This window comes from Dichotomopilus funicola, assembly GCF_033296635.1.
Source record: "Dichotomopilus funicola strain CBS 141.50 unplaced genomic scaffold C8A04scaffold_79, whole genome shotgun sequence".
NCBI lineage: Eukaryota > Fungi > Ascomycota > Sordariomycetes > Sordariales > Chaetomiaceae > Dichotomopilus > Dichotomopilus funicola.
In genome coordinates this window covers 1-22,843 of record NW_026944100.1, presented here as the reverse complement: position 1 = coordinate 22,843, position 22,843 = coordinate 1, and the positions used below count along the sequence as shown (strand labels likewise).

Genomic DNA, 22,843 nt, shown 5'->3' with positions numbered 1-22,843 from the left:
GATGCCCGAGCCCGTTGCCTACTCCGAGACCGCGGTCTGCTCTGAGACCGCTGGCTGCTCTGAGCCCGCGTCGTCCATGGTGTCGTCCGATGGCCATGATCGTGAGCCGCGGGCGACCCCCCCTCCCTTCGTGATCCGCGTCTACGAATGCGATAGATACCGTTATCGGGTGCGTGTGAGTGTGAACTACCTTCCCCGTCACCGGGTTCATCATCGCCGTCATCCGATAATGAGGGAGAGAAGGCCTCGCTGCTGGAGGATGTGAACGAGACATTTGTACGTCTTGTCAGTGGCATTGTTGTTAGCGGCACAAGCCAGGAAGAGAAAAATAATCATAAACAGAAAACGGGTGTAAAAATCAATATGTTCCCCTCACTTCACCCCGCGACGGGAAACTCGGTGATAATTCAGAATGATTAAACTGCAAAGGTGGGGCCTGGCAGCTCTCTTTTGGGGATAGCACATTGCGACGATATGCCCATTCGCAACCGTCGTCGCGAGAGCCTTGTGTGGCGTTGAGCCGGAGGGGCCTGTGTAATGGCGAATCAAAACAGCGGCATTTTACATGCTGCAGATGGGCAGTGCTGGCGGCCTCGGGCCGTGGGGTTCATGTAGGACTGCTGTGTGTATGCGAGCTGCAGCCAAGACAAGGGGCTGTCCGGCCGCCTTTTCGGCCCCAGCCTCTGGAGCCCAAATACTTAGTATTTCCCGTGAGCGGCCGCGGTTGACTGGCGAAGCGCTGCTCGGGATTCTCAGGCCTCAATTGCTTCGTCGTGGGCCACAATGGACATACACGGCACGCGCCCTCAACTGTCGTCTGGCGTCCGCAACAAGTATGGCCGATGCGACGGCTACCACCGATTCGACCACCTCGCCTCGACACATATGCGAGCGGGTCATGGGAGTATTGGCAAGGTCGAGGTCGACTGCCGGTTCATGTTCACCAAATCGCAGTGGGGGGTCATTGGCGCTGGATCGGCCCCGGGCGGGATCATCTACTTGGACCTGGACTTCAACCAGCCGGCAGATTGCAAATTGGCGTCAGCGACGATTACGGTGACCTTGATGAAGGCCGACAGAGACGAACCTGACCACCCAGACGGCAACCCGTCAACGTCCGTCTATCCGATCCAATTCACCGATCACTACGGCCCGAAGTGCGTCCGCGGCCAGGAATCATGGGTGCAGACTAAAAAGGTCAAACACCGCACTCCGGAAGTGCAGATGTTTGGGTATGGAGGCGGTGGCCTTGGGGTCGACAAGGAGCGGGTTGTCCAGACTCACGCGCGCTGGGATTTCTCCGGCCATATCGGCCCGGCCACCAAGGACGACAGATGGTACAACTGCCTCCAATGGAAACTTGCGCCAAACTCACTCGAGTGGGCGCCAACCCACAACCATCTCTTCCACACTGCCTTCGCCCTCCAGCATGATGCGGAGAGGTTTTATATGACAGTCCATGTCAGCGGAAAACTGGCCAAGTTCTCCGACAAGTTCTCAAACAAACTAAAAAACCTCAAGTTTGGGGACAAGGGAGGCCGAGACCAGGAAATTGTGACGAAAATCGAGTGGGCAGACGGGTATTCGTGCCCACGCCGCTTGGATAAGACAGCCGAGGGCTTGCGCGTGGCGATGGAGTACGCAAACATGGCCATTGTTCCTGCCGAGATCCCCGGCGCAATGAATGCGAACTACCATCCCGCCATCACGACGAATCCAGTTCCAACCACCGAGCCAGCCCAGCACCATCATCAAAACCAACCACTACTAAGCAACTTGCCCCAAACTGTTCGACCACCTCTACCACCACTGGGTCATAATCCGTGGCTCACTTCCAGCGCACTCGAGTCCTCGATGCACATGGGCGTTACCGAAACCGTGCCAGCTGTAGGGGGTCCGATGCAGAACCTGCCCGGGCTCGTATTAGAAGATCTGGATGTGGCTGGAACTGCCTCACCACAACAACCACTGCCCACGGTACGGCCTCCTGGCCGGCCTCCGGGCATTTCGACTTCACAACCCCCAACCATCCCAGCCCCACAGCCCTTGGAAGCTAACGCAGAAGAGCTGCTCGATGTAGGGCCTCCAAGCACTGTCACCCTAGTAAACTCAGCAGTGAGCATTCGAGAGGGAGGTAGAAGCACTAGCAGCAGCCGCCGCCGGAGGAGCATTACACCCAGTCCGGACACTCAAAGAAGAACAGAAAAGGGGGAAGCAGAAAAGACAAACACCCTCCTAAACCCGAAGGGCGAGCGACAAAGAGTAAGGGTGGGGAAAATAAGGGATCAACCCCCGAAAAACATCAATGGAAACGGGGCAATATGGCTCGGTATAACTGCCGTACTGCTGCACTGGTTTGGGCAGCTTGGGGTGTTACTCTTAAGCTGGCGCAACCTTTCCCCCCCAGACGTGATTTCGGCCGTCACAGTACCAGAAACACCAGTATCGAAACGAGAAAAGTCACGCAGCAAAAGCAAGACAAAGAAGCTCAAGCTAGCAACAGAAAGTGGCTATGCCATACCAGAACAGGGGGTCCGAGCGAAAACTTCAGCCGGGAGATCGGGACTCGTTTATCCTCGCGGACGATTGCGAGGGCGACGTCCGCTGCGTGCCCACTTAGCGGGGGAAGCCAGTCGGAGTAGGCCGGAGGATTGGGAGGATGTTGTCTAACGATGGTGGTGGAAGAAGGTGAATTTGTACGAGGGAGAAAATGGATTTGTACTATCTAAGAGGGAAGAGAGTTGAGCATGGGATGCGAAAACTTTTTCACAGCTAACTGATGTTGGCAAAAAGGAAGGAACTGCGGGCTCGACAGCGTAGTTAAAGGGAAGGAGACGAGGAGAGCACCGGGTTAAACCCAGGCGGGTTGGCACCTTTCACATGGGACGAACGGGTGACGTCCAGGTACTAGATTCTCCACAGTATGGAGGCACGGTACTCCTCAATGGACTACATTTTGTAGTAGAGTGAGCGAATACATTGTGGGCAAAATGGGGAGCCGGAGTTTTGGCAGGCAAAACGTTCAAAGATACTGGCTAGACAGAAATCTCATGTACATACATATCTAGGTCTAAATGCCTCCTTCTTAGAAGGTGACTCGCGCGCACATGATCTCAATCCCTGGGTACGACCGACGAAACGCAAAGGATAACATAGGCAAATGCCATTCAGAAAGGTAATACCCAATAAGCAATGCTCTATCTAAGCAACTGCTAACTCCCTAGGGACATACAAGCAAAGAGGACTTCAAAATACCCAAGCTACGTAACGATGAAACAGAGCAGGTAGACGGGACCTCTTGATAATATATATATAGGGGAAAGCGACGGCTATGATTTATAGGACAACGTAGGGTAAGGTCGAGTGGGCAAGACGAGTAAGTGTATACGAGAACGACAAAACCAACACGACAGACAAGAAAAACAACTACAGCAAACCAAAACCAAAAAAACCAAGACAACCAACCCAAGAAAAAGGAGAAGAGAGAGAGAAAGGGAGATTAAAATAAGGGAGGTGGACAACCCAGGATAGGTAAGAAAAGAGAACGGAAAGAGATAGAGAAAGAGATAGAGAAAGAGAGAAAACAACGACCCGCAGCGCTCATGCATCCCAACGAGATAACAGCACGCAACAAGTCGCAAGCAGAAGCAGTATCAAAAGGCCGCCCATTCTTCCCTTCCCTGTGCAATTTCCCAGTTCCCTCTCCTATTCCCCCATTCACCTTTCCGTCCTGATTGCATTGGATTCCTTTTCCTTCCTATTTTCCCCATCTCCTGTCTCTCCATCCCCCATCCGCTTTCGACTTCCTCTCTATACCCCCTGTCCAGAAGAGACACTCCCATTTCCAAAACAACATCCCCTTGACCGAAGACGAATCTCCGCGTAGACCTCACACCTTCCATTCAAGCCCATGCCGCCTGCTGCATCCATACCCCAGTCAAGTCACCGCTGCAGAACCGATAGTCAACCCTCCCTGGGCTCTCCAAGCCAGCCCACTCACTCCAACGGCACACATAGCCAAGACCAATGTCCAATCTAAGTCAGCAGGTTAAGGGAGGGAGGGTGTCAAGTAGGAGATCAAAATCGATTCGTGTAGCATTGGCCTTGTAGCATACACCCTGACGTCGCAGCCCATTGTCTGGCACTTCCCAAGCGAGTGGGCCAAGATATCCTTATGACTTGTTCTCGGTAGGTCGGACAGATAGATAGATCAGAACCCAAACGGATTGTCCGGAGCTGTTGCGCACGGTTAGTCAGTACTTCTTGAGACAATACATAATATAATCGCTTTGCTAGGGTTCCTGTGTCTCTGCAAATCGAGCTGAATCGATCCGCCGACAGCTGCAAAAATACCTCTGCCAACTGATTACAGACCGAAACGGGCCGGTCTTTAAAGACAGGAGTTTGATGAAGGAGAAAGAAGGAAAAAACTCACTAGCAGCAGCCAAATTCGCCCTCCTCCCCGTAGCCTGCGGCGCCAATTTCTTCGCCCCGCCCTCCGGCACACCAAACCTTACCGCCGGCGCCGGGCCCGTCTGCTGCGGCACCAGCGGTTGTGTTGTCGTCGGCCCTGTTCCTCCACCAAACCCAGTCGGCATCGGCGGCATCGGGGGAATCGCCGGAATCGAAGACATCCCAACCCCAGTGTTCATCCCCGCCATCCCCGTCATCTGCGGCTGTTGCTGCTGCGGGAACTGGCCGAACCCAGTCTGCTGCGGGATAAAAGGCCCTTGTTGCTGGGGAATACCCCCGATCACCATCCCCGTCGGTTGCTGCGGAAGGAAAGGGCCCTGCTGAGGCGGGAGACCCGTCATCATGGGCATCATCGGCTGTTGTTGTTGCTGCTGCTGCATTTGCTGGGTATACTGCTGCTGCAGGCGCTGCTGCGTGATATCGTTCAAGCTCTGACCGGGCGGTGCGACCTGGCCTGCGGCGGCTGACGGCACGTACCCGGTCATATGGGGCTGGAGAGGGGGCGGCGGGCCGAAAGCGCTAGCTTGGCCGGTCTGTTGCGGGGCAGAGAGCGGACGAGAGGGCGGGGGTGGAGGCATGAGGCCGCCTTGGCCTTGGGTGTATTGCGGTGCTACGGGCCGTTGGCGGGCGATGTTTTGCGGGAGTTGCTGGGCGTATTGGGACGGCTGTTGTTGGGGCTGGCCGTTGACGGTCGGGGGCTGCATGCCGCTGAAGAAACCGGGCGTGGCGCCCGTAGGCTGAGGGACTTGCGCGGGCGCCGGCACGGGAGCTGGTGCAGGGGCTAAGGTCAGGGCGAGTGGAGGAGCCGCGGGCTGGGCCTTTTCCGGTGTCAGTGGCTGGGTTAGCAACGACAGATCCTGCAGTGAGCCGGTAAGCTTGGCCGTAGCAGGAGCTGCTGCTGCAGCAGGCGCCGCAGCGGGTGCCGGGGCCGGAGCAGCGGCCGGCAGAGTTGGCGCTTTCTGGGGAGCAGGCTCGGGAGTCTTGGACGGCTTGACATCCCAGGCATCGTCGTCGAATCCACCAGCCGGCTTTGAACCCGACGACGGGGCCGCAGCGGTAGAAGCTGCCGGCTTGGCAGCGGCCTCTGCAGGAGCCGACTCCTTATCTCCCGAGAAAGCCTTGGGGTCGACCGTGTTGTTCGTCTCGACCGGGGGCGCCGGCCGTCCCCTCGCAGTGTTATTCCGTAGGGCACCACCCGGCCCGGAAAACAGCCCACCAGCACCCTCGTCGCCCTTCCCGCGGTAATACTTGGTATCGAGGTATCGCATCACCTTGATGATATCACCTTCACGGAAACCCAAGTTCCGCAGCACCGACGCATCGACGCCCGACAGCACACTCTCCTCCATCGACTCCCTCGCAAAGGCCTGAGCATAGCGCTCGCACAGGCCCGGCTGGACCTCGCAGTTCAGGAAGAACTGGAACCAGTCGTAGTCGGACTTGGTAGACTCCAGCGACGCACCGACCTTAGCCGACGGCGGCTTGCTGCGGGCGGTCTCGTTGGTGCTGCTGGCGCGCTTTTTGAGATCGGACAGCGGCTTGTCCTCGTCGAGGGAGATGCCGGTGACGCGCTCGACGTACTCGAGATCCTCGAGCGACATCTTGGCGACGGGCACGGCGATGCGGACGCCGTTGAGCTTGTGCAGGTTGAGCTTGCCGTCCTTGATGCCGAGGAACTGGGCGTCGACGGTGAAGGACTTGGAGCGGTCCGTCCAGGTGCGTACCTTGGACGGGTCGGGTTCTGCGATTTGCCCGTTAATTCTGTTTTTCTGTCTTACTGAACATTTTCTTCAAATTCAAGGGAGACCTACTCGACTTGGCGCTCGCCCGGGACGACCCCGCGGCCTCGGCGCGGCCGTTCTCGCGCTTGCTGCTCCGCTGTTGCGACACAGTGTTACCCTTTGTTGCCGACAGGCTACTAACGCGGTCGGGCAAAAGCAATCCAGGGCCTACCTCGGTTCGCGACTTGTCCCTCTCGCGCTGGTCCTCGCGCTGTCCCGCCTTGATGGCCTCCTTAGTCAAGCGCGCCTCCTCCAGCCGGTTCTGTTCGATCGTCGACTTGCCCGCGTTCAGGCCCGACGCGCTGCTCGAAGGGTGCACAATCTCCAGCATGCCGGTGACCTCGATGTAGCTGCTGGGCACGACGCCTTCGCGCTGGTTCTTGACGCGCCGCACCATCCACCACTCGTCGCTCTTGGTGTCGTCCAGGATGATGACCTCATCTCCGATGCCAACCGTTACCTCGTCGTCTCCCTGTGCCATGAAGTCGTACATAACCTCGCCCTTCTTCTGCTGTATCGCCTTGGGCCCTGTGGCCGCCATAATCACCTCGCGCAGGCCCTCGGCCTTCACGGCGCCCGCCAGCTCGCCGAGCATCGAAACAATCTCTTCCGCGGTATCCTTAGCCCCAGCGTGGAAGTCGATGCTCTTGCTCGGCTTGACCAGTTCCATGAACACATGTTTGCCCTCACGTGAGTAGTGCGTCATGAGATCAGCGGTCCACTCCAGCGATGGGCCGTCCTGCGCATGCTCAGGCGCGATCATGATCATACCCGTGCGTAGGTTGATGCCCAACGTCGTCGGCATCTTCTTCTTCTTGCCCATGATGGACACCATCTCGTTAATGTTGTACATGTGGAAGTCGCCTGGCGTAAGGGGGGCAGTTCGAGGAGTTCGCGGCGAATCAATATCCTCGCGGGGATAGTCCAAGCGGCTGCCATGATCGTTACGGCTCCGTTGCGGCTGGCGTTGCTGATGCTGCTGCTGTTGCACCGGTGGAGAGGCCCGACGCGGTTCTTCCACCGAGAGCTGCGAATCGCCGCGTGGACGAGCCGGAAGCGGGGGAGACTTGACTTCGGTATCCGATCCCTCAGAGGCGTACTGGTTACGGGCCGGGAGATCAAGCGGCGCAGGCGCTGGCTGGGCCGAATTCGCGCGGGCCGCCATCATACCAGCAATCATGTTAGCCGGGTTGGGCGCGGCAGGCGGGGCCGCAGGAGGCGAGCTCGGCTCCGAGGGCGGTCGGGCTGGAAGAGGCGGGCTGGCAACCTCACTACTAGGAGTGCGCGCAGGGAGCGGCGGCGGTGCAGGAACAGGTGCGGCCGCTGGTGCAGCAGCCGTTTCCTCTGCTTCTGCCGCCTGAGCACCGGCGCCTTCTCCCAGCTCGATATAGTTCGCAGGTACAAAGCCATAGTCTCCCTCGTGCCCGACGAGAATCCAGTCTGGGTCAGAGGCATCGAAAACGTCGAGCTGCGCGTCCTCGGGGAACGACAGCTCCTCGTCGGTCTGTCTCGTGTACTCGTAAAGAGCGCGGGCTTGGGACTCGGGTTGGACCTATTGCAGCGGGAACAGCAGCAAAAGAAGCACCTAGTATTAGCCAACACATCCCCCATGTCACCACTCACCCCTTTTTATCATCCAACCCCAACGGGGAAGCAAGCGCGAATACTCCAGCAGCAACATACCTCCTCGACGTAATTATTCGGGATCAACCCCACTGGCTCGTCATCATCCTCGCCGGTTGCCTTCTTCTTTGCCTTCCACCAGTCGTCATCTGTGCTCTTCTCCAACACATACAGCAGATCCCCCTCGGTGATCTGCAGCTCGCCCTCGCCCTGGGGGGCGTAGTCGTAGATGGCCTTGTACACGCCGACGAAGCCCATGACGGCGGTTGCAGCGGGCGCTGTCGAGAAAAAATTAAATGGTGACGCTGTTTATCGCTCGTTGTGGGAGACTCGGGGTTTTGGGTTCGAAATGAAAGATTTGGAATCAACCGGGCGGGCTATTGTGGTCGCAGAAAAAGGAGGTCTGCAACCACTGCAGACCGCATCGGGAATTGTTGGTTCTGTGCGACCGGGCAGCTCGCTCGCTCGCACGCGAGTCGTGCCTATGGCTATGCAAATCGGACGGCCGATGTGAGGGGTTACGATGTCTATGAATGTCGTGGGTGGTGTCGTTGACTGCGTGATGCAGTAAGGTGCACTGCAGTGCGGTGTTGTCGTCGCGGGGTTTGAGTTGAGAGGTCCCAATTCCGAGAACCTAGCGCAGCAGTGGAGGTGGACAGCACAGTCAGCAAGGCAAGCTTGTCTGTTCTTGGTTGCTTGTTCGACCCTCTTCCAAGGAAGAACAGAGAGAGCGGCCGATGTCCCGAGGTTCGGAAACCCCCCTTCGAGATGGAGTAACCGGAGGGGAAGAGGAAAAAAAAGTAAGATTAAACAAAGTGAAGAAAAGAAAGCATCCAAGGTTTCCCGTCCGACTCCCAACGGGACGGTTGGTTAGCTGGCTAGTTTCTTCCCTGGTAAAAGGGTTCCAATCGAAGCAATAGGAGGAACTCGCACATTGAGCATGCAAGGTCGGGCGGTCGGGATCGGGCCTGAGGGGGAAAGCCCAGCGAGCGGGTCATCAATCAACACTAGGTGGGTCCAGACCATCGAAGCGGCGCAGCTGTGCAGGGGAGCTCAACTATCGGGGTCTCGGTCAACTGGGGGACAGGGGCATATTCACATATCGCAACATCTTGCACAGTTTCACCTGCATAAATACCCCCGAAACGGCCAGCCGTCCCGGCTGTCTCAGACGGGAGAGGCACGTGGTGAGCATGGCATATCATGCATGGCTACCTAAGAAAGCAAAACGCAAAGTTATGCTTCAAGTTTAACAATCTTTGGGTCACATTGCCTGTGTATTTGTTTGTTTTTCGTCAATTCCATACCTTTGATAGCTACCTGAGAATCGAAATCCGCACTTTACAAAGGGAAGATGACATCTCCTCGCCCTCCACCCAACTTTTATCGAGTTCAACACGATCAGTCCTTCACGGAGTATGACGATGGAAGATTTGAGTCCAAAGCCCACTATGTGATGAATTATCACCACTGGGTCAATGCGAAGAAATTCCACCAACATCTTGACTGGAAGAGCAGGGTCGAAGCAGAATACAGCCCCTTCATCTCCGTCTTCGACAACAAAGGTGAGGGAGCTAGGTAGCGTTGGTTTCTCGAAACATACGTGCCCCATTCTGATCTATCCTCATACAATAACAGCCGACGCTAAGGAACGCGCTCGATTTCATCTCGAGAGAGGTTGCAAGGGGGTCTTCATCGCACAAATCAGTTCACAGTCACTACGGCCGACAACCCTAGAGATTGAGTCCAGTGAAAAGATTGTGAATCTTCCTGCTTGGGAAGACCCGGTTACAGGCTGCATCTTTCTCTCGACACCAGATGTGCGGCTGTACCTCGGTGTTGATTCGCGACAAAGCAGTGTGTCGGAATGGTTTGCGCTGGATTGCATTTCTGAGGAACTGATCACGAGGACCACACATTGTTAGAAAACAAGTTAGCTCTGGCGGTACAGATTATTTGGCCTAGGGCGTACTATGTCCTGAATTATCACCACAGTGCCAACTCAACAACTCTATCCCCAAGCACTAACAACCAAACTTCCCGCACCTTCCCTCCACCTCAAGGATATAACTCCCCTTCCCACTGCTCCAGTCACCATCTCCTCCCAATTCGCCAAGCAGCATGTTTGGCGCAGCGGTATTGGGAGGGGCGCTGGTCCCGCCAATTCCGTCGTAAATCGAAATGGCTCTGGGTTCGATTCCCAGGTCAGCGAAGAAAAACACCGGTTTTTCGTAACCACCAACCTCTATTCCTCCGGATGGGAATAGGGCTTGGCGGTGAGCTTTTGGCTTTTTGGCTTTTTATTCCAGATACCGCACTACTAAATTTATTTTATTTCCAAGGGACTGATCACAAGCATTATACATGTCAGAAAACAAGTCAGCTCTGGTGCTGTAAGTTATAAGGCACCGCAGCTAAGACGGTGGTGGCCTTGGAAACGCGGCAGCAGCAGACACGTGTAGGACTGTGTGATGAGGTTTCTACCTCGAAATATCTTCAAGACCTCAAGCGGGACGCCTTTGTGCTTAACATGATCCTAGATGGTGATAATTTCTATCCGACGGGAATACATGAGCAACTAAGAATAGCTCCTTTTTAGCGGGAGAATCTATTCTATACATCGTGAAGCTGTAAGTCCACGAGACATATATCACTGTAGCTGGGCCAGAATCCCGAGTAACGAAGCAGAGTAGACGGCTCCTCTGTTGTGTGCTCTATAGACCACCGGCTACAATCAACGAACGTTGAACACTACTACCGATAGGCCCGTAATGCCACAAGTTTTAATTTATTTCAGTATCTCCTTGCCGGAGAGAGGAAAAGTATGTTTAACTCGAACCCTCCATAAACATGCTCCTGCCACTCACCTGCGCCAGTAAAGATGCTAATGATGCTCAAGAGAAGATCATGAAACTATATATCCCACCACCTAACCATCCTTTACACAATCTAGTCAGTAATCCCTTTCATGCGGCCTCTCTTGTGTCCCAGACACTCCGCCGACCCAAAATCCCTCCTTTCCCCTTGACAACCTTTAACCCCCTCTTTCTCCCTCACGCGTCATAGGTAACACCCCTAACGATCACTCTCATGCCCGGACTCCCTCCTGACCCCTCCCCGCCTCGACACCACCCCCGGAAAATACCGCGGCTCATGACCCGACAAATGCACTCCATTTCCAGCAGTAGAATCCGCACCCGCCGTCGCCGTTGTCGCCACAGACGCAGCCGTAGACGCGCCCGATGCAGAAGGAGCGGACGTGGGTGCGACGGGGGTGGTTGCGATGATGGGGCTCGTGCCGAGCGAGAACGGCGGCGCGGGGCCGTGGTTCTGCTGGGTTTGGGTCTGGTTTTGGTTCTGAGCCGGGATCTGATTCCGGTTCGGGCTGCTGAAAGGGGCCGGGCTGCTTGCGAAGGTGGAGGAGTGGGTGTCGAGTTCGGGGGGGACGGATGTGGGTGCTTGATGGGGCTGCTGCGGCTGGTGGAATTTATGTCGGAGTTCGGGCAGCGAAGGGCCTGTGGCTCCCGTGGTCAGGTTTGTGTAAGTGGACAGGGCCGGTGAGCGGGGAGGGAGGTTGGCGGCCGTGGCTGGGGTGGGGTCTGCTACCACGGAGGGTGCTTCGGTGGGAAGGGAGGTGTATCTCTCGACACTGTGAATGGTTAGCTAATTCATACTTAAATCTCAAAGCTGGAATCGAAGGGCACATACAGTCTGCGCTCTTCCATGAGCGTGTGATACCGAAACTCCTCTCTCCGATCCGGCACATTCGTCTTGACCTGGGTATTCCCCCTGCGGCCCGGCAGATGGAAGTTGTGCCCCAGCCACTGCTGTTTGACCGAAAACTCATACCCGCTCTGCTTGACCGAGTTCTTGGCCAACTCGCACATATCCACCGGGCTCAGCTTGTAAATCTGCGCTGCCACGGCATACTCCTCGATCAGCGGCTCCTTGGTGAAGGCAAACTGCAGCGGGTCGTCCGTCGACAGCGAGACGTTGAGCCCACGCTTGAAGTACTGGAAGAAGGGGTTGCGTTCGTACGCCAGGAACAGCGCGTTGTTACTTAGCGGCGACATGGCGATACCGATTTGCTCAAGGTAAAAGACGTACTGCAGCAGCGGCACTTTGCGTAGCAGCAGGCCGTGGCTGATGCTATGGCAGCACAGCGTGGCTACGGCCAAGTGTTCGCTATCGCCGGCCTCGCCGCAGTGCGGGCGTAGTAAAAAGGTGTTGAATCCGCGCTGCTTGCGGAAGTGGTTGAGCGAGGCAAGGTTGGCGAACAGGTAATAGATCCAGTAGGTGTAGGGCGGGTTCTGCTTCGAGTCCCAGGCCGTCGGCACGGGGAACTTGCGGAATAGCCGGCGTTCGATCTTGCTCTCGTCGTCGACGCTGTCGATGCCGATGACGCGCTGCAAGAAGATGTGTAGCTCCGGGCGGGTAGCCGGATTCTGCGTCACCTCAAACAGCGGCTGGAAGATGTTCTTGATGATTTGCTCAAACGAGTTCACCAGGCCGCTGCCCTTGTACACATCGTACAGCCGCGGGATCTGGATGAGCCAGCGGACATTGTGCGAGAACAGCTTGTTGTTGATGACCCATTTGGCCAGCTTGTCCCACTCGTCGAGCGACCTGCCGTAGATCGAGATGCGCCACTCCACCATCTGGTACTTGCTCGACTCGAGATCGGCAATGACCTCCTTGGTGATCTCGGCCAGGTACCGGCCCTTGATGAAGTTGTCCGTCTTGAGGAAGATGGTGCGCAACCGCGACTCGCCAATCGGGTTGTACTTGAGATTGAACTTGTCGAACCGGTGGAACGAGTCCTTGTGCGCGTGCATGTCCAGCGTGTCGATACTGAGGTCGTATGCCGTGAGATTGATGCTCTTAAAAACCTCCGCTAGCGTCAAGTGTTTGCCGTCGCGGAACAGCACGATCTCATCCGGGTACTTCTTCATCTTGCTCTTGATGAAGCGGAGCAGGTGCTTCTGGTTCATGCACGCCGAGTGGTGCACGTGGGTGTCGACTTTCCGGACGTTGTAAAAGTCACGGTGAGGCACCTTCTTGCTGTCCGCTGTCTCCTGATACTCGTTGAGCAGAATGTAGAGGTTGAACTTGCCCTCCAAGTACTGCAGCCGGCGGAAGGCAAAGCTCTTGCTGGGACCGTCGGACGAGACATTCAAAATCTCCTCCAAGTCAAGATAATACTCCTTGATGGTCGGGACATTGACAATCGGCGTGTCCGCCGCCTCGGACGCCCCGTTCTCATACACCTGATACACGCCCATATCATCCAAGCGGTAGGTCATCTCGCTGGCCTCAGGCAGCGGCAACAGATCCTCCATGTCAAAGTCCTCGCCAATATCCTGCCCCGGCTTGCGCTTCTTGGCGTTCGACTTGTGGTGGGACGACTGCTGTCTGTCGTGCGCGTTCAACACCAGGCTGTTAGCCATGCTGTTCCCGGCACTCGCTCCGCCCCGTGCGGCCTTCTCCCGGTCTTCCGTCCATGCCGGCTCGGGCGGGGCCGGGTAGATGTTCCAGGCGGGGTCATCCTTGGGGTTGTCGTTGGGTCCCTGGAGCGAAAGCCGAATGTACTTGGTCCGGATATCAATGATCTTTTGGATATCCTTGAAGATCGTTCCCAGCTCCGCGTTGATCTGGGGGTCTGCGTCCAGGTAGCTGTTGCTTCCAAGCCCCGGGACACCACCACCCAGCATCATCTGCTGCTGAAGACTCGGATCAAGCTGACCTGGTGTCGGATTCCCGGCTCCCACTCCGGCGCTGGGGAGCTGGGCATAACTACCCCGACTCGGCAAGTTATCCCCTCCAAAATAACTCGGCTCCTTTCTCACAGACGGATCGAACGCCTGCTCCGGCATCGCAGGCGAATCCAGCTCCGACAACTTCAAATGACTCAAACTCTGCCCAATCGATGCCAGGTCCGCATACGACGAAGCCAGCCCACCACCTCCGGCAGACAACATCGGGCTGCTCTGAGGGGACAACTGAGCAAGCTGGCTGAGCTGAGTCCGGCTCTCAGCCTGGCTCCGCTGGTAAAACATCTTGGCGTCGGCCTGGCTCATCTGGCGCTCGTCAACGGGGTCGAAGATGGCCGTCTTGCGGGGACGGTCACGCGGGAGCATGCCCTCCTCCATGAAAGGGTCGTGTTCGTGCCCATGCTCATCCGGGCTGGCCTCGATATTATGCGAGGTGTCCTCCTTGTGGGAGGCAGATAAACCATGACGTCCGGCTCTCATCCCCAGACCCGCTAGCTCCTCCCCTTCTTCCTCGTCCTCCACATCATCATCATGGTCCCGCTGGTGCTCCTCGTGGTGCTGCTCATGGATGCTATACTCATGATCCGAGTCGGGGTCGGGCATTTGGGTGGCCGAGATCCTGGGCGAGGTCGAATTGGACCCGGCGTCAGGCAGATAAGACGAGTGGGAGTGTTCTAGAGGAGAGTGGTGACAAGGGAGCCAACAAGTCAACAAGCCGTGTCCCGCCACTCACGACAGAAACAGAACGATCAGGGGGTATATAAGCCGGCGGGATAGGTGCTGTGCTGTTGTGCTTCCCCAGATACCCCAAATATCTGTCTTTGTGCAAGGTGATTTGGGAATTGTGGTTGGTAAGGAGGTAGGGTCGTCGGGGGTTCGGAATTGGGAATTGGGAGTGGCTTTTGTGCGGGGAGTGGGACAGAGTCCTCATGATAAACACTCACCAGCCATGATACGATGAAGGTCTCAGATCAATCGATTGATTCCTGAAAAGAAGCAGTTGGGCCGGTTCCGATAAGCGAATCGAGGGCAAGTTGTCAACGATCTTGTGTTGCCAACTTCCTGCAGCTGACCTTTTTTGTTCCCCTCTCCCAACCCCACCGGCGTTCAAAATATTTCAGGTGGTCCGGGGTCGGGCCGGCTTTTATACTTATTCTTGCTCGTGACCTTCGTCTCTAAGGTTCTGCCGTAAGAGTCACCTCACGGCCCAACAAAAAACTTGCCCGAAACGGCGAGATAGTGGAGGGACTGAGGGGTGCCTGGGCGGGCGTGGCTTGACAGGCCGCTTGTCCCCGCTGACAGCCGTCCAATCAGTGGCGGCCTGCGCAGTCGGAGGGTGCCGCTGGTGCAGAGGTGGGGTGAATGACAGCCGATGATTGCCCGCTAGGGGCGCAGCCAAGGCCGCTAGAACGCGCTCTATTCCAGCGTCTCGGGGCTTGCAGTGAAGCACCGGTGATGTATGGACGTCCGGGTTTCATGTGCATAACCGCTATGCAAGCAAAAGACACATTGGAACGACGCAATCAAAGATGTCATATCGGGTCTGCGACATTCGTCATTTCTGAGCATAAAATAGTCATGTACAGACACAAGTCTGCTCTAAGGATTACACATGATGGATAAAAAGAAAACACCCCCCCTCAGGACTTCGCAGCAGCCGCAGCGGCCCTCCTAACAGGAGCCTTCCGTTTCCCATCCAGGGAATACAACCCGCCCGCAAAAAACACAATAAACGCCCCGGCCAACGTCCCTGACGCCAGCCGATTCCCAAACAGCCAAATACTCAACAACAAGCTGATCAGCTTGCGAATATTCAGCACAATCGTGACCGTCAGCGCCGACGACGCGGCCGCCAGCAGGTTCACGCCGCGGATACACGCATACTGCGTCAGCACGTTGAGGACGAGATAGAACAGCTGGCTGGGGATCTGGACGCGCGCGAGGCCTTGGTGCAGGTTGGGCGACAGGTTCGGGTAGTCCTCGAGGGTGGCGAGCGGGAGGGCGAGCGGGGCGCTGTTGGCGAGTTTCATGAATTGTTTGATCAGGGAGGGGAGGAAAGGTAGGAAGAGCGGGATCGAGAGGAGGTGGGAGTAGAAGAGGTTCTCCTTCCATTGCGGGCCGTAGATGCGGTAGGTCTCTTCGGTGTAGAGGCCCATGATCGCTGACAGGACCTGGGCGACGAAGAGGATGGTGAGGCCGGTGCCGAAGTTGGTGCTTTGCGCGACTGTTTTGTCCGAGGAGCCCTATTGTTACTCGTCAGTTTCGATTTCTTCCCGTTCCATTTTTCCCCTACTGCATTCATGACGCTTTCCTGCGAAGCTTAGGTATGGAAGCCCAGACAGATCTTAGCCGTACCTTAGTCTGCGCATCGGACCACGCCGCGGTAATGACGCCCACAGTCAGCAACAACACCGCCGTCACCTGAATGCGCGAGTATTTCTTCCCGTACAAACTCCCCGCCAACATCGTCGTGATACTCCCGCCGGACCGCAAGATGATGTGCACGGGCACCGAGATGTCGTAGCTGAACGCATGGTTGTTGAGCACGTTGATGCTGAAGAAGAGAACGATGTTGATGAGCCAGCGGCGGATCGGAACCTTGTTCGGCTTCAGGAAGAACGGCGGGCGCTTGGGGTCGAACTGCGAGGGGAGTCCAATCGTCGCGACGAAAAGGAACTGGACGAACGTCAAGAGGGTTCCTGCGGGTGGTAAAAAGTGGTTGTTAGCTAGCTAGCTAGCAATCAAAGCGTTGCGCTGTCCATGCGCTTGCGCGCGCGCGCAAGCAAATAAATTAAACAAGCAAAACGTACCACTAGCCGGCTCAACCTTAATAATCGACTCAAGCGCAAACACATTCGAGCAACACCCGCCAAAGATCAGCGACAGCATGGCGCCCACGGCCAGCCACTGGGGGATCGTCTCGATGAACATGCGGCCGGTGAGCGCCATGGCGCGGCTGAAGACGGGCCGGTCGTCGTCGATGCCGTACATCTCGGCCTTTTCCAGCGACGGCGCGGCATTGATGACGCGGGGCGACGGGGCCGACATGGCATACGCCTTGTTGTCGCCGCGGTCCTTGCCGCTGTTGTTGTGGTGGTGGTTGCCGGCGTTGCTGTTGGCGCTGTGGAGGTTGGGCGGCGTCTGCTGATGTTTGTGCAGCGCCGGGCGCCGACGAGCCGTCATGGCCAGGGGTTTTGGAGGGGGGTCTGTGGCGCGGGGGCCGCGTATTTTTTTTGGGTTCTGCTCTCCTCACTTCTCCCCTTGCTGACAGCTTGCTACACGCGCATGAAAAAAAAAGTGTCAGGGAGCCTTCTAAAGGGCCGGGCCGAGCCAAGAGTTTGGAGTCGGAGCTTTTCCGCTGTCTGTGGTGCTTGTGTGGCTGTTTGCTGCTGCGGGACAACCTAGGCGAAAGGATCGAGTACCCAGTCTTTGCCGTGGGCTGGGCGAAACTCGGTTTCTCGGAACAGATGGAATTCCAAAAGCAGAGATCGTTCTAGGTGGCCGGTTGCCGTGGGCGCTGATCGTCCGGGTTCGTGTTTTGGCGGCCAAAGGAAAAGAGAGAGAGTTAGAATGCTGCTCCTGTTGGGCAACAATCCCTGGGTCCCGGGAAGAGGCCGGCGCGAAGCAAAATACGAAGTAGTTTCCGTCAGAGTTCAAAGTAAACAGGTCGCACGAGCAAAGCCCGAAACAAGGCCAGGCACGACAAGACAAGAAAGTGAGCGACCGGGCGACCAAGCAGAGAAGAACAAGAAGCAGCGCCAACCCCTCCCTTAAGTGGTATTCATATTAGATTCAAACCCGTGGCACGCCCCGCGGATGAGCCCGTGCATCTTCTGCATCCCCAGCCCAGGCTTCTTTCTTTCTCACCCGCCTCTTTTCTTCCTGTCATTCTTTTAACCCCGAAAGGTGTGCCCGGCTGGTTGCAGAATGACTCCGCGGGCGACGTTACCTTGACCTTCATTCGTCGAACCTTCCGTGGAGGCTTCGATGTGGCCACAAGCAGGGGCGGGTGGTGGAGATGAAGTGGAGGCCCAAAGAAAGCTCCACTGTAACAGCAGCGCTCACGGCAGCAGCCTTGAAGAAGACTGTCGCAGACCAGGGGCGGAAGAGCGGGAAGCAGTGAGAAATGGGCCAGCCGGATCGGGCGGGAAGAATGGTACCTGGTGTATGGTCGGGAGTTCCCAGTACGGATACTCCGTATGAAGTAGCGTTAACGTTATTTCAGTCGTTCACTGGTTCTGGACATTTGCCGGTGCAAAACCGGGTTGGCGCCCCGTGCGAACTGCTAAATCGGGATGGGAATCGGTAAAGTTCCCGATGAAAACTCGCATCATTCGCCCGGTGGACCTGGAAAGGAAATTCCCAGTGGGGTGCAACTGCCGTGGTTGGACCTGCGTGCTCAGATCTAGGCGCTTGGAAACGGGACAGATCTGATTCGGCTTCCCAGATGAATCGCGAAAGTCTGGGTTCATGATCTCGAAGAGTTGAGCTCTTCAATCAAAGAGCTAATGATATGTTTAATGAGCATAGGGTTCGGTTTAGGTACGTGCCAAAGGTTTAGTTGAAACGAAAAGCTCAGTGCTCACTCGAGTGTACCAGCCCGTCTTTTTGATATGGATGGAGAACGACCCTGCTTGCTGTCCGGCTTGGCTCAAGGAAAAAACGTTCCTCTCTGGTGAGAGGAAATATTGAAAAGTAGTTGAGCAAAGTCAAGATTTAACAATAAAGTTGATCTACAAGAGTCTATGCAAGCGCTTATTCCCCTGGCTTGGTCAATCCAGTCTTGTCTCGGAGTTACCCAAGAGAAAGAAAACATTGGCAGAAGAACAACCTTGGAAGTCTCAGTACATTCAACTCAAGCAACCCTAACCCTTAACTACGCAGCGATGGTTCGGCCTGATCGCCAGCTCCAACCGCACAGTTCACTTCAAAGCAACATCATCGGAAATGTCAACCACGCGACCGTCATATCGTGCAACCGCATTTGTCGCCGGCGACGTTTACATTCATTCACCGATACAATACGGCGATTTATAGTTCAAAACGTCCAGTTCCCATCTTCGCCGACAATAAAACGAAATGAAATTGCCATTATCATCATGTGCGCATCTTCTCTCACTCTTGATTCAAGGGGTAGTATACTTACACCAGGAACCACCCCACTAGGACTGTCTTCGCCCTCATCATCATCAACAAGGCGGGCGGCCTGATCTACAACCGGACCTTCCACGAGGGCGGTCTCAACAAGATCAGCACCAACGACTACCTCGTTCTCGCGGGAACCTTTCACGGGTGAGCCTCATAACCCCTCCTCCATCTTCCCATTCCAATCTCCAAACCTACCACAACGAATACTAACCCCCCACCCAGTGTCCACGCCATCACCGCCCGCCTCAACCCTCTCAAGCCCATCACCAACCCCAACCGCACCTCCACCACATCCACCTTCCCCTCCTCCACCCCCAACCCCAACACAGGCACCCCCAACCCATCCGCAACACCCAACTCCTCGGTCCCCTCGGTCCCCTCCACCAGCGGCGGCAGCTACCTCACCCGCCCCGACCCCCCAGCAGGCCTCGAAGTGCTCGAGACCGAAAACTTCCGCATGCAATGCTTCACCACGCTGACGGGCACCAAATTCCTGCTGTTCACCGACACGACGCAGGCGAATGTGGATCTGACGATGCGGCGGGTGTATGATATGTATGCGGACTATGTGATGAAGAATCCGTTTTATCAGTTGGAGATGCCGGTGCGGTGTGATATGTTTGAGAGGAAGTTGGGGTCGTATATTCGGGAGATTAATAACAGGTAGAATCTGTTGGTGGGCGGGGCTGAGTGGTTGGGAGGGGATGAGTGGGTGGTTGTTGAAGAGGACGGAAGTCGTGGGAATGGGAAGGGGAAGCGTAGAGGGCGGTCGATTGTATAGGTCATTGTTTTGTGCCCGGAGAGCAAAATGTTTATTTTCTACAGACCCTTGAAGAGGAGACCACGCCGCCGAGTTATTAAACAGCCCCAACGGTTTATTTCCTCATTCACAACCCCCACTGGAACTCCGCTAGTGTATAGGTATCTACCCTACGACGTGTCCATCTTATCATCATCCTTCTTGCTACCGCCCGGCTGCCCGTCCTTATCCAGCAGCGCAGCCGACTCGCCCCCCTCCTCCTGCACGCTCTCCAGCCCCGACTTGCCCGACGCCTCAGCCTCCTCACGCGCTCGCTTCTCCTGCCGCGCCTTCTCCTCCTCCATACTCATACGCAGCGCTAGTGCCAGCTCCGGGTCCTGTGTCGGATCAACACCGAACGGGAAGTCCTCGCTCGCGCCACCACCAGCCCCAGCACCACCACCACCCGCACCACCGGCATCGCCGCCTAGCCCACCAGCACCGCCGCCGGCACCGGCCGCGCCCTCGCCGAGCATGATGGGTGTGGAGATGAGCTGGTCGCTGAGGAGTTTGGAGCTGGGGGGGATGACGACCAGGTGGGACGACTCGGTGGTGCCTTTGATCTCGCGGTTGAAGGCCTCCAGCTTGGCTTGGTTGTCTTCGTCGATGTCGCCGAAGAGAACGAAGTCGACGCTGATGGAGAACTTCTTCATTTTCTTGGCTAGAACGACTAGTTCGCGCTCGCCCTCTTCGATGGGGGAGCAGACGAAGACGACGATGCGCGCGCGTTGGGACTTGTTTTGGCGGTGCTTGAGTGCGAGCTAGAGATCGTAAAGAAACTGGTTAGTTCAGTGTGGCCTAGGTAGCTTTCTTTTCCAATTCAACCCAACTCAGAGTCTGGTAAGAGAGTCCGGTAGGAGAGTTTGGCGATGTAATTACGCACGCTAGCTATTTGGATACCGGTCGACACATGAGCGTTCCCGCGGATCTTCTTCTTAGTCTGATGCAGACCCTCGAGGATACGGCCCTGGTCGGTTGTGAGGGTGGCCAGCACCTCGGGGCCCTTCCCGCCCATGCTCATCAGGCCGACGGATGACTCCGGGTTGGCCTGCACGACGTTCTGGAAGAGGATATTGACGGCGTCGCTCTGCGCATCGTACCGGGTCGGTGTGTAGTCGCCGTTCCTGCTGCTTTCGCTGTTGTCCACCACGATCATGACCGCCTCGAGACCCATCGTGGACGAAGTTGTTTGTGGGGGTCGCGGGGAGAGGGGTTCGGTTTGTTTTATGCGCTCAGATTGTTGGGTTCGGGTGGTCGGTTTCGTTCGTTGTGGAGGAAGAAGGTAGTCGTTGGGTATGGTTGGAGGTGGGTTTGGTGGCGGATGTGGGATGTTCGTTGCTGCTAAGGCTAGCGAGGGGAGCTCGCCTTGCCAACCGGCTCAGCTCTCGCGGTTCGTTTAAGCTTAGGTAAGGCAAGCTGGCGTCTGCAGCGGCAACCTGAAAAAGTGGGGCATTTGTTTGTGTTTAGTGGACATAGCGCGAATAACAAGTACGAAGTACAAGCTCGACCACCGACGACCAAGCCCCCGTAGAAACAAACAACCTCTCACTCCACAACGACAACACAGCCGTCACCGACATATAACTCAACGCTAGGTCGGTCGCACAATGGTCAGCAGCGTTACTATTTTCAAGTCTCCCTCTTCATCTCTTTTCACACCTCAACGCTCCGTTTTCTTTTTTCTCTATCCTTTTTCCTTCTTTCTCTTTTTATCTTCCTGTTTACCAGTTCAGAGTGTTACCCGTACGAGTGTTAAATGGACCCTGAAGCCGTTGCGGCCTGGATTTCGGACCAGGGCGTATTAGACCCTCAAGAACAGTTCGTATCCGCCGATGCCGAAGCCAGTAGGGTCCTACAAGGATCAGATCTGCAAAGTACAGCACGCCCACGTAAAGTGCTTTCTGAGAACCTTCCTGTATTTCCGGCGCCAATGTCCTATACCGCTAAGCTTCGCGCAAGCGACAGACACTCCACACTAGGCTCACGAAACGCGGCTCTGGTGCAAGTGATGACCTTCTTAAACTCGAAAAGCCTGTGAGCTGGGTAACTCCAGATCCGCGCACGCTGCGGGAGACGGTAAAGGCGACAGGGAGTGCCCAGGCGCTACAACTCTTTGACAAGGTTTGGAGGGTAATGCAAGGAGAGGGATACTTACCGCGGGAGTTGAAGGGGATTTTGAAGGAGGAGCTGATGGTTAACGATGCACGCTTTGCGCCAATCGATAGGGTTACGGTGACGAGTCCGCAAGAGAGGGGCGATGCCCGTCAGCTCTTCCCGTCACTTAGCGCCGACGAAGGCCAGACGCTCGGCCTTCTCTCTCTCTATCACGAGCTCAACACTGTCCGGGACATCGCTGCTACTACTACACAGTTCATCAATACACCCCGCTCCGAAGCGACATGGAACGACCGGATTCACGGTCCAATCTTGCGCCTTGCCGTGTCAGGTATACCGCACGTTGGCGCAGAGAACATCACGCAGGCCGCCATTTCCAAAGCCTTCGTCCCGGCCGCACGAGGGGAGCTCGAGACACTGAAAGGCAAAATGATTGACTATGCACTGCTTCTCCGGCCCGAGAAACCCCTCGCTCTCCGCATCGCCGACTTCGTGGACGGCTTCGAGGGACCACGAACCTTCAACCAATCGACGCACGGCGTGTTGTGTTACGAGCCAACGGGCGTGTTGATCGAGACCAAGGTTGAAGCCCGACGGTGTGCCGAGGGGAAGGCCCAGTTAGGGATATGGCTAGCGTCGTGGTACGGCCGTGTGGCCAGGTTCGCGCCGCTGCACTCGGCTGATCCAGACACATCAACGAACTTGCCCTTCCTCCCGATCCTGCTCGTCATGTGCGAGAAGTGGGAGCTGTACTTTGCGTTCGACAGGGACGGCGAATTTGAGGTATGCGGGCCCCTTGATATCGGGAGCACTGTGACCGTCGACGACTCATACCGCCTGCTCGAGGTGCTACGACTGCTCGCGGGTTGGGTCGCCGGTGAGTTTCGTGGGTGGATTGAGCGGTGTGTTGCATAGCAGAGGTCTACAGTGATGTTCGAAGGGTATACTGCAGGACAATCGGGTAGGCACCGGTCCTGCGGCAGGATCTTGGCCGGCCTTCTATAGGTAGTTGACCCCCGCGCAATAACCGATATGGAAAAGCGGCACACCAACCTGGAAGTCCCTCGATAACTTTTCCAAAAAAAAAAAAAAAAAAAAAAAAAAAAAAAAAAAAAAAAAAAAAAAAAAAAAAA

General features: G+C 56.2%; 7 protein-coding genes across 7 annotated transcripts; 4 read left to right on the top strand and 3 right to left on the bottom strand.

Annotated features, from left to right (window-relative positions):
- Positions 1-885: 885 nt before the first annotated feature.
- C8A04DRAFT_14979 (uncharacterized protein) lies at positions 886-2,670 on the top strand (the record flags this gene model as incomplete). Its single annotated transcript, XM_062778316.1, has 2 exons — positions 886-2,134; positions 2,204-2,670. 2 exons carry the CDS (start codon positions 886-888, stop codon positions 2,668-2,670), a joined length of 1,716 nt encoding a protein of 571 aa, XP_062633759.1.
- Positions 2,671-4,210: 1,540 nt separating this feature from the next.
- On the bottom strand, positions 4,211-8,135 carry C8A04DRAFT_32055 (actin cytoskeleton-regulatory complex protein sla1; the record flags this gene model as incomplete). Its single annotated transcript, XM_062781962.1, has 4 exons — positions 4,211-4,236; positions 4,436-6,214; positions 6,285-7,806; positions 7,938-8,135. 4 exons carry the CDS (start codon positions 8,133-8,135, stop codon positions 4,211-4,213), a joined length of 3,525 nt encoding a protein of 1,174 aa, XP_062633758.1.
- A 1,096-nt stretch (positions 8,136-9,231) lies between these two features.
- C8A04DRAFT_14975 (uncharacterized protein) lies at positions 9,232-9,802 on the top strand (the record flags this gene model as incomplete). Its single annotated transcript, XM_062778313.1, has 2 exons — positions 9,232-9,442; positions 9,516-9,802. 2 exons carry the CDS (start codon positions 9,232-9,234, stop codon positions 9,800-9,802), a joined length of 498 nt encoding a protein of 165 aa, XP_062633757.1.
- Positions 9,803-10,952: 1,150 nt separating this feature from the next.
- C8A04DRAFT_39918 (AMP deaminase) lies at positions 10,953-16,831 on the bottom strand (the record flags this gene model as incomplete). The annotated part of the gene is made up of 5 exons (XM_062784759.1): positions 10,953-11,526; positions 11,586-14,188; positions 15,325-15,891; positions 16,004-16,288; positions 16,475-16,831. The coding sequence occupies 5 exons, from the start codon at positions 16,829-16,831 to the stop codon at positions 10,953-10,955; spliced, it is 4,386 nt and encodes a 1,461-aa protein (XP_062633756.1).
- Positions 16,832-18,534: 1,703 nt separating this feature from the next.
- On the top strand, positions 18,535-19,463 carry C8A04DRAFT_32052 (trafficking protein particle complex subunit 4; the record flags this gene model as incomplete). Its single annotated transcript, XM_062781961.1, has 3 exons — positions 18,535-18,620; positions 18,815-18,940; positions 19,019-19,463. The coding sequence occupies 3 exons, from the start codon at positions 18,535-18,537 to the stop codon at positions 19,461-19,463; spliced, it is 657 nt and encodes a 218-aa protein (XP_062633755.1).
- Positions 19,464-19,726: 263 nt separating this feature from the next.
- C8A04DRAFT_39917 (uncharacterized protein) lies at positions 19,727-20,769 on the bottom strand (the record flags this gene model as incomplete). Its single annotated transcript, XM_062784758.1, has 2 exons — positions 19,727-20,356; positions 20,479-20,769. 2 exons carry the CDS (start codon positions 20,767-20,769, stop codon positions 19,727-19,729), a joined length of 921 nt encoding a protein of 306 aa, XP_062633754.1.
- A 582-nt stretch (positions 20,770-21,351) lies between these two features.
- C8A04DRAFT_39916 (uncharacterized protein) lies at positions 21,352-22,625 on the top strand (the record flags this gene model as incomplete). The annotated part of the gene is made up of 2 exons (XM_062784757.1): positions 21,352-21,594; positions 21,627-22,625. The coding sequence occupies 2 exons, from the start codon at positions 21,352-21,354 to the stop codon at positions 22,623-22,625; spliced, it is 1,242 nt and encodes a 413-aa protein (XP_062633753.1).
- Positions 22,626-22,843: the final 218 nt, after the last annotated feature.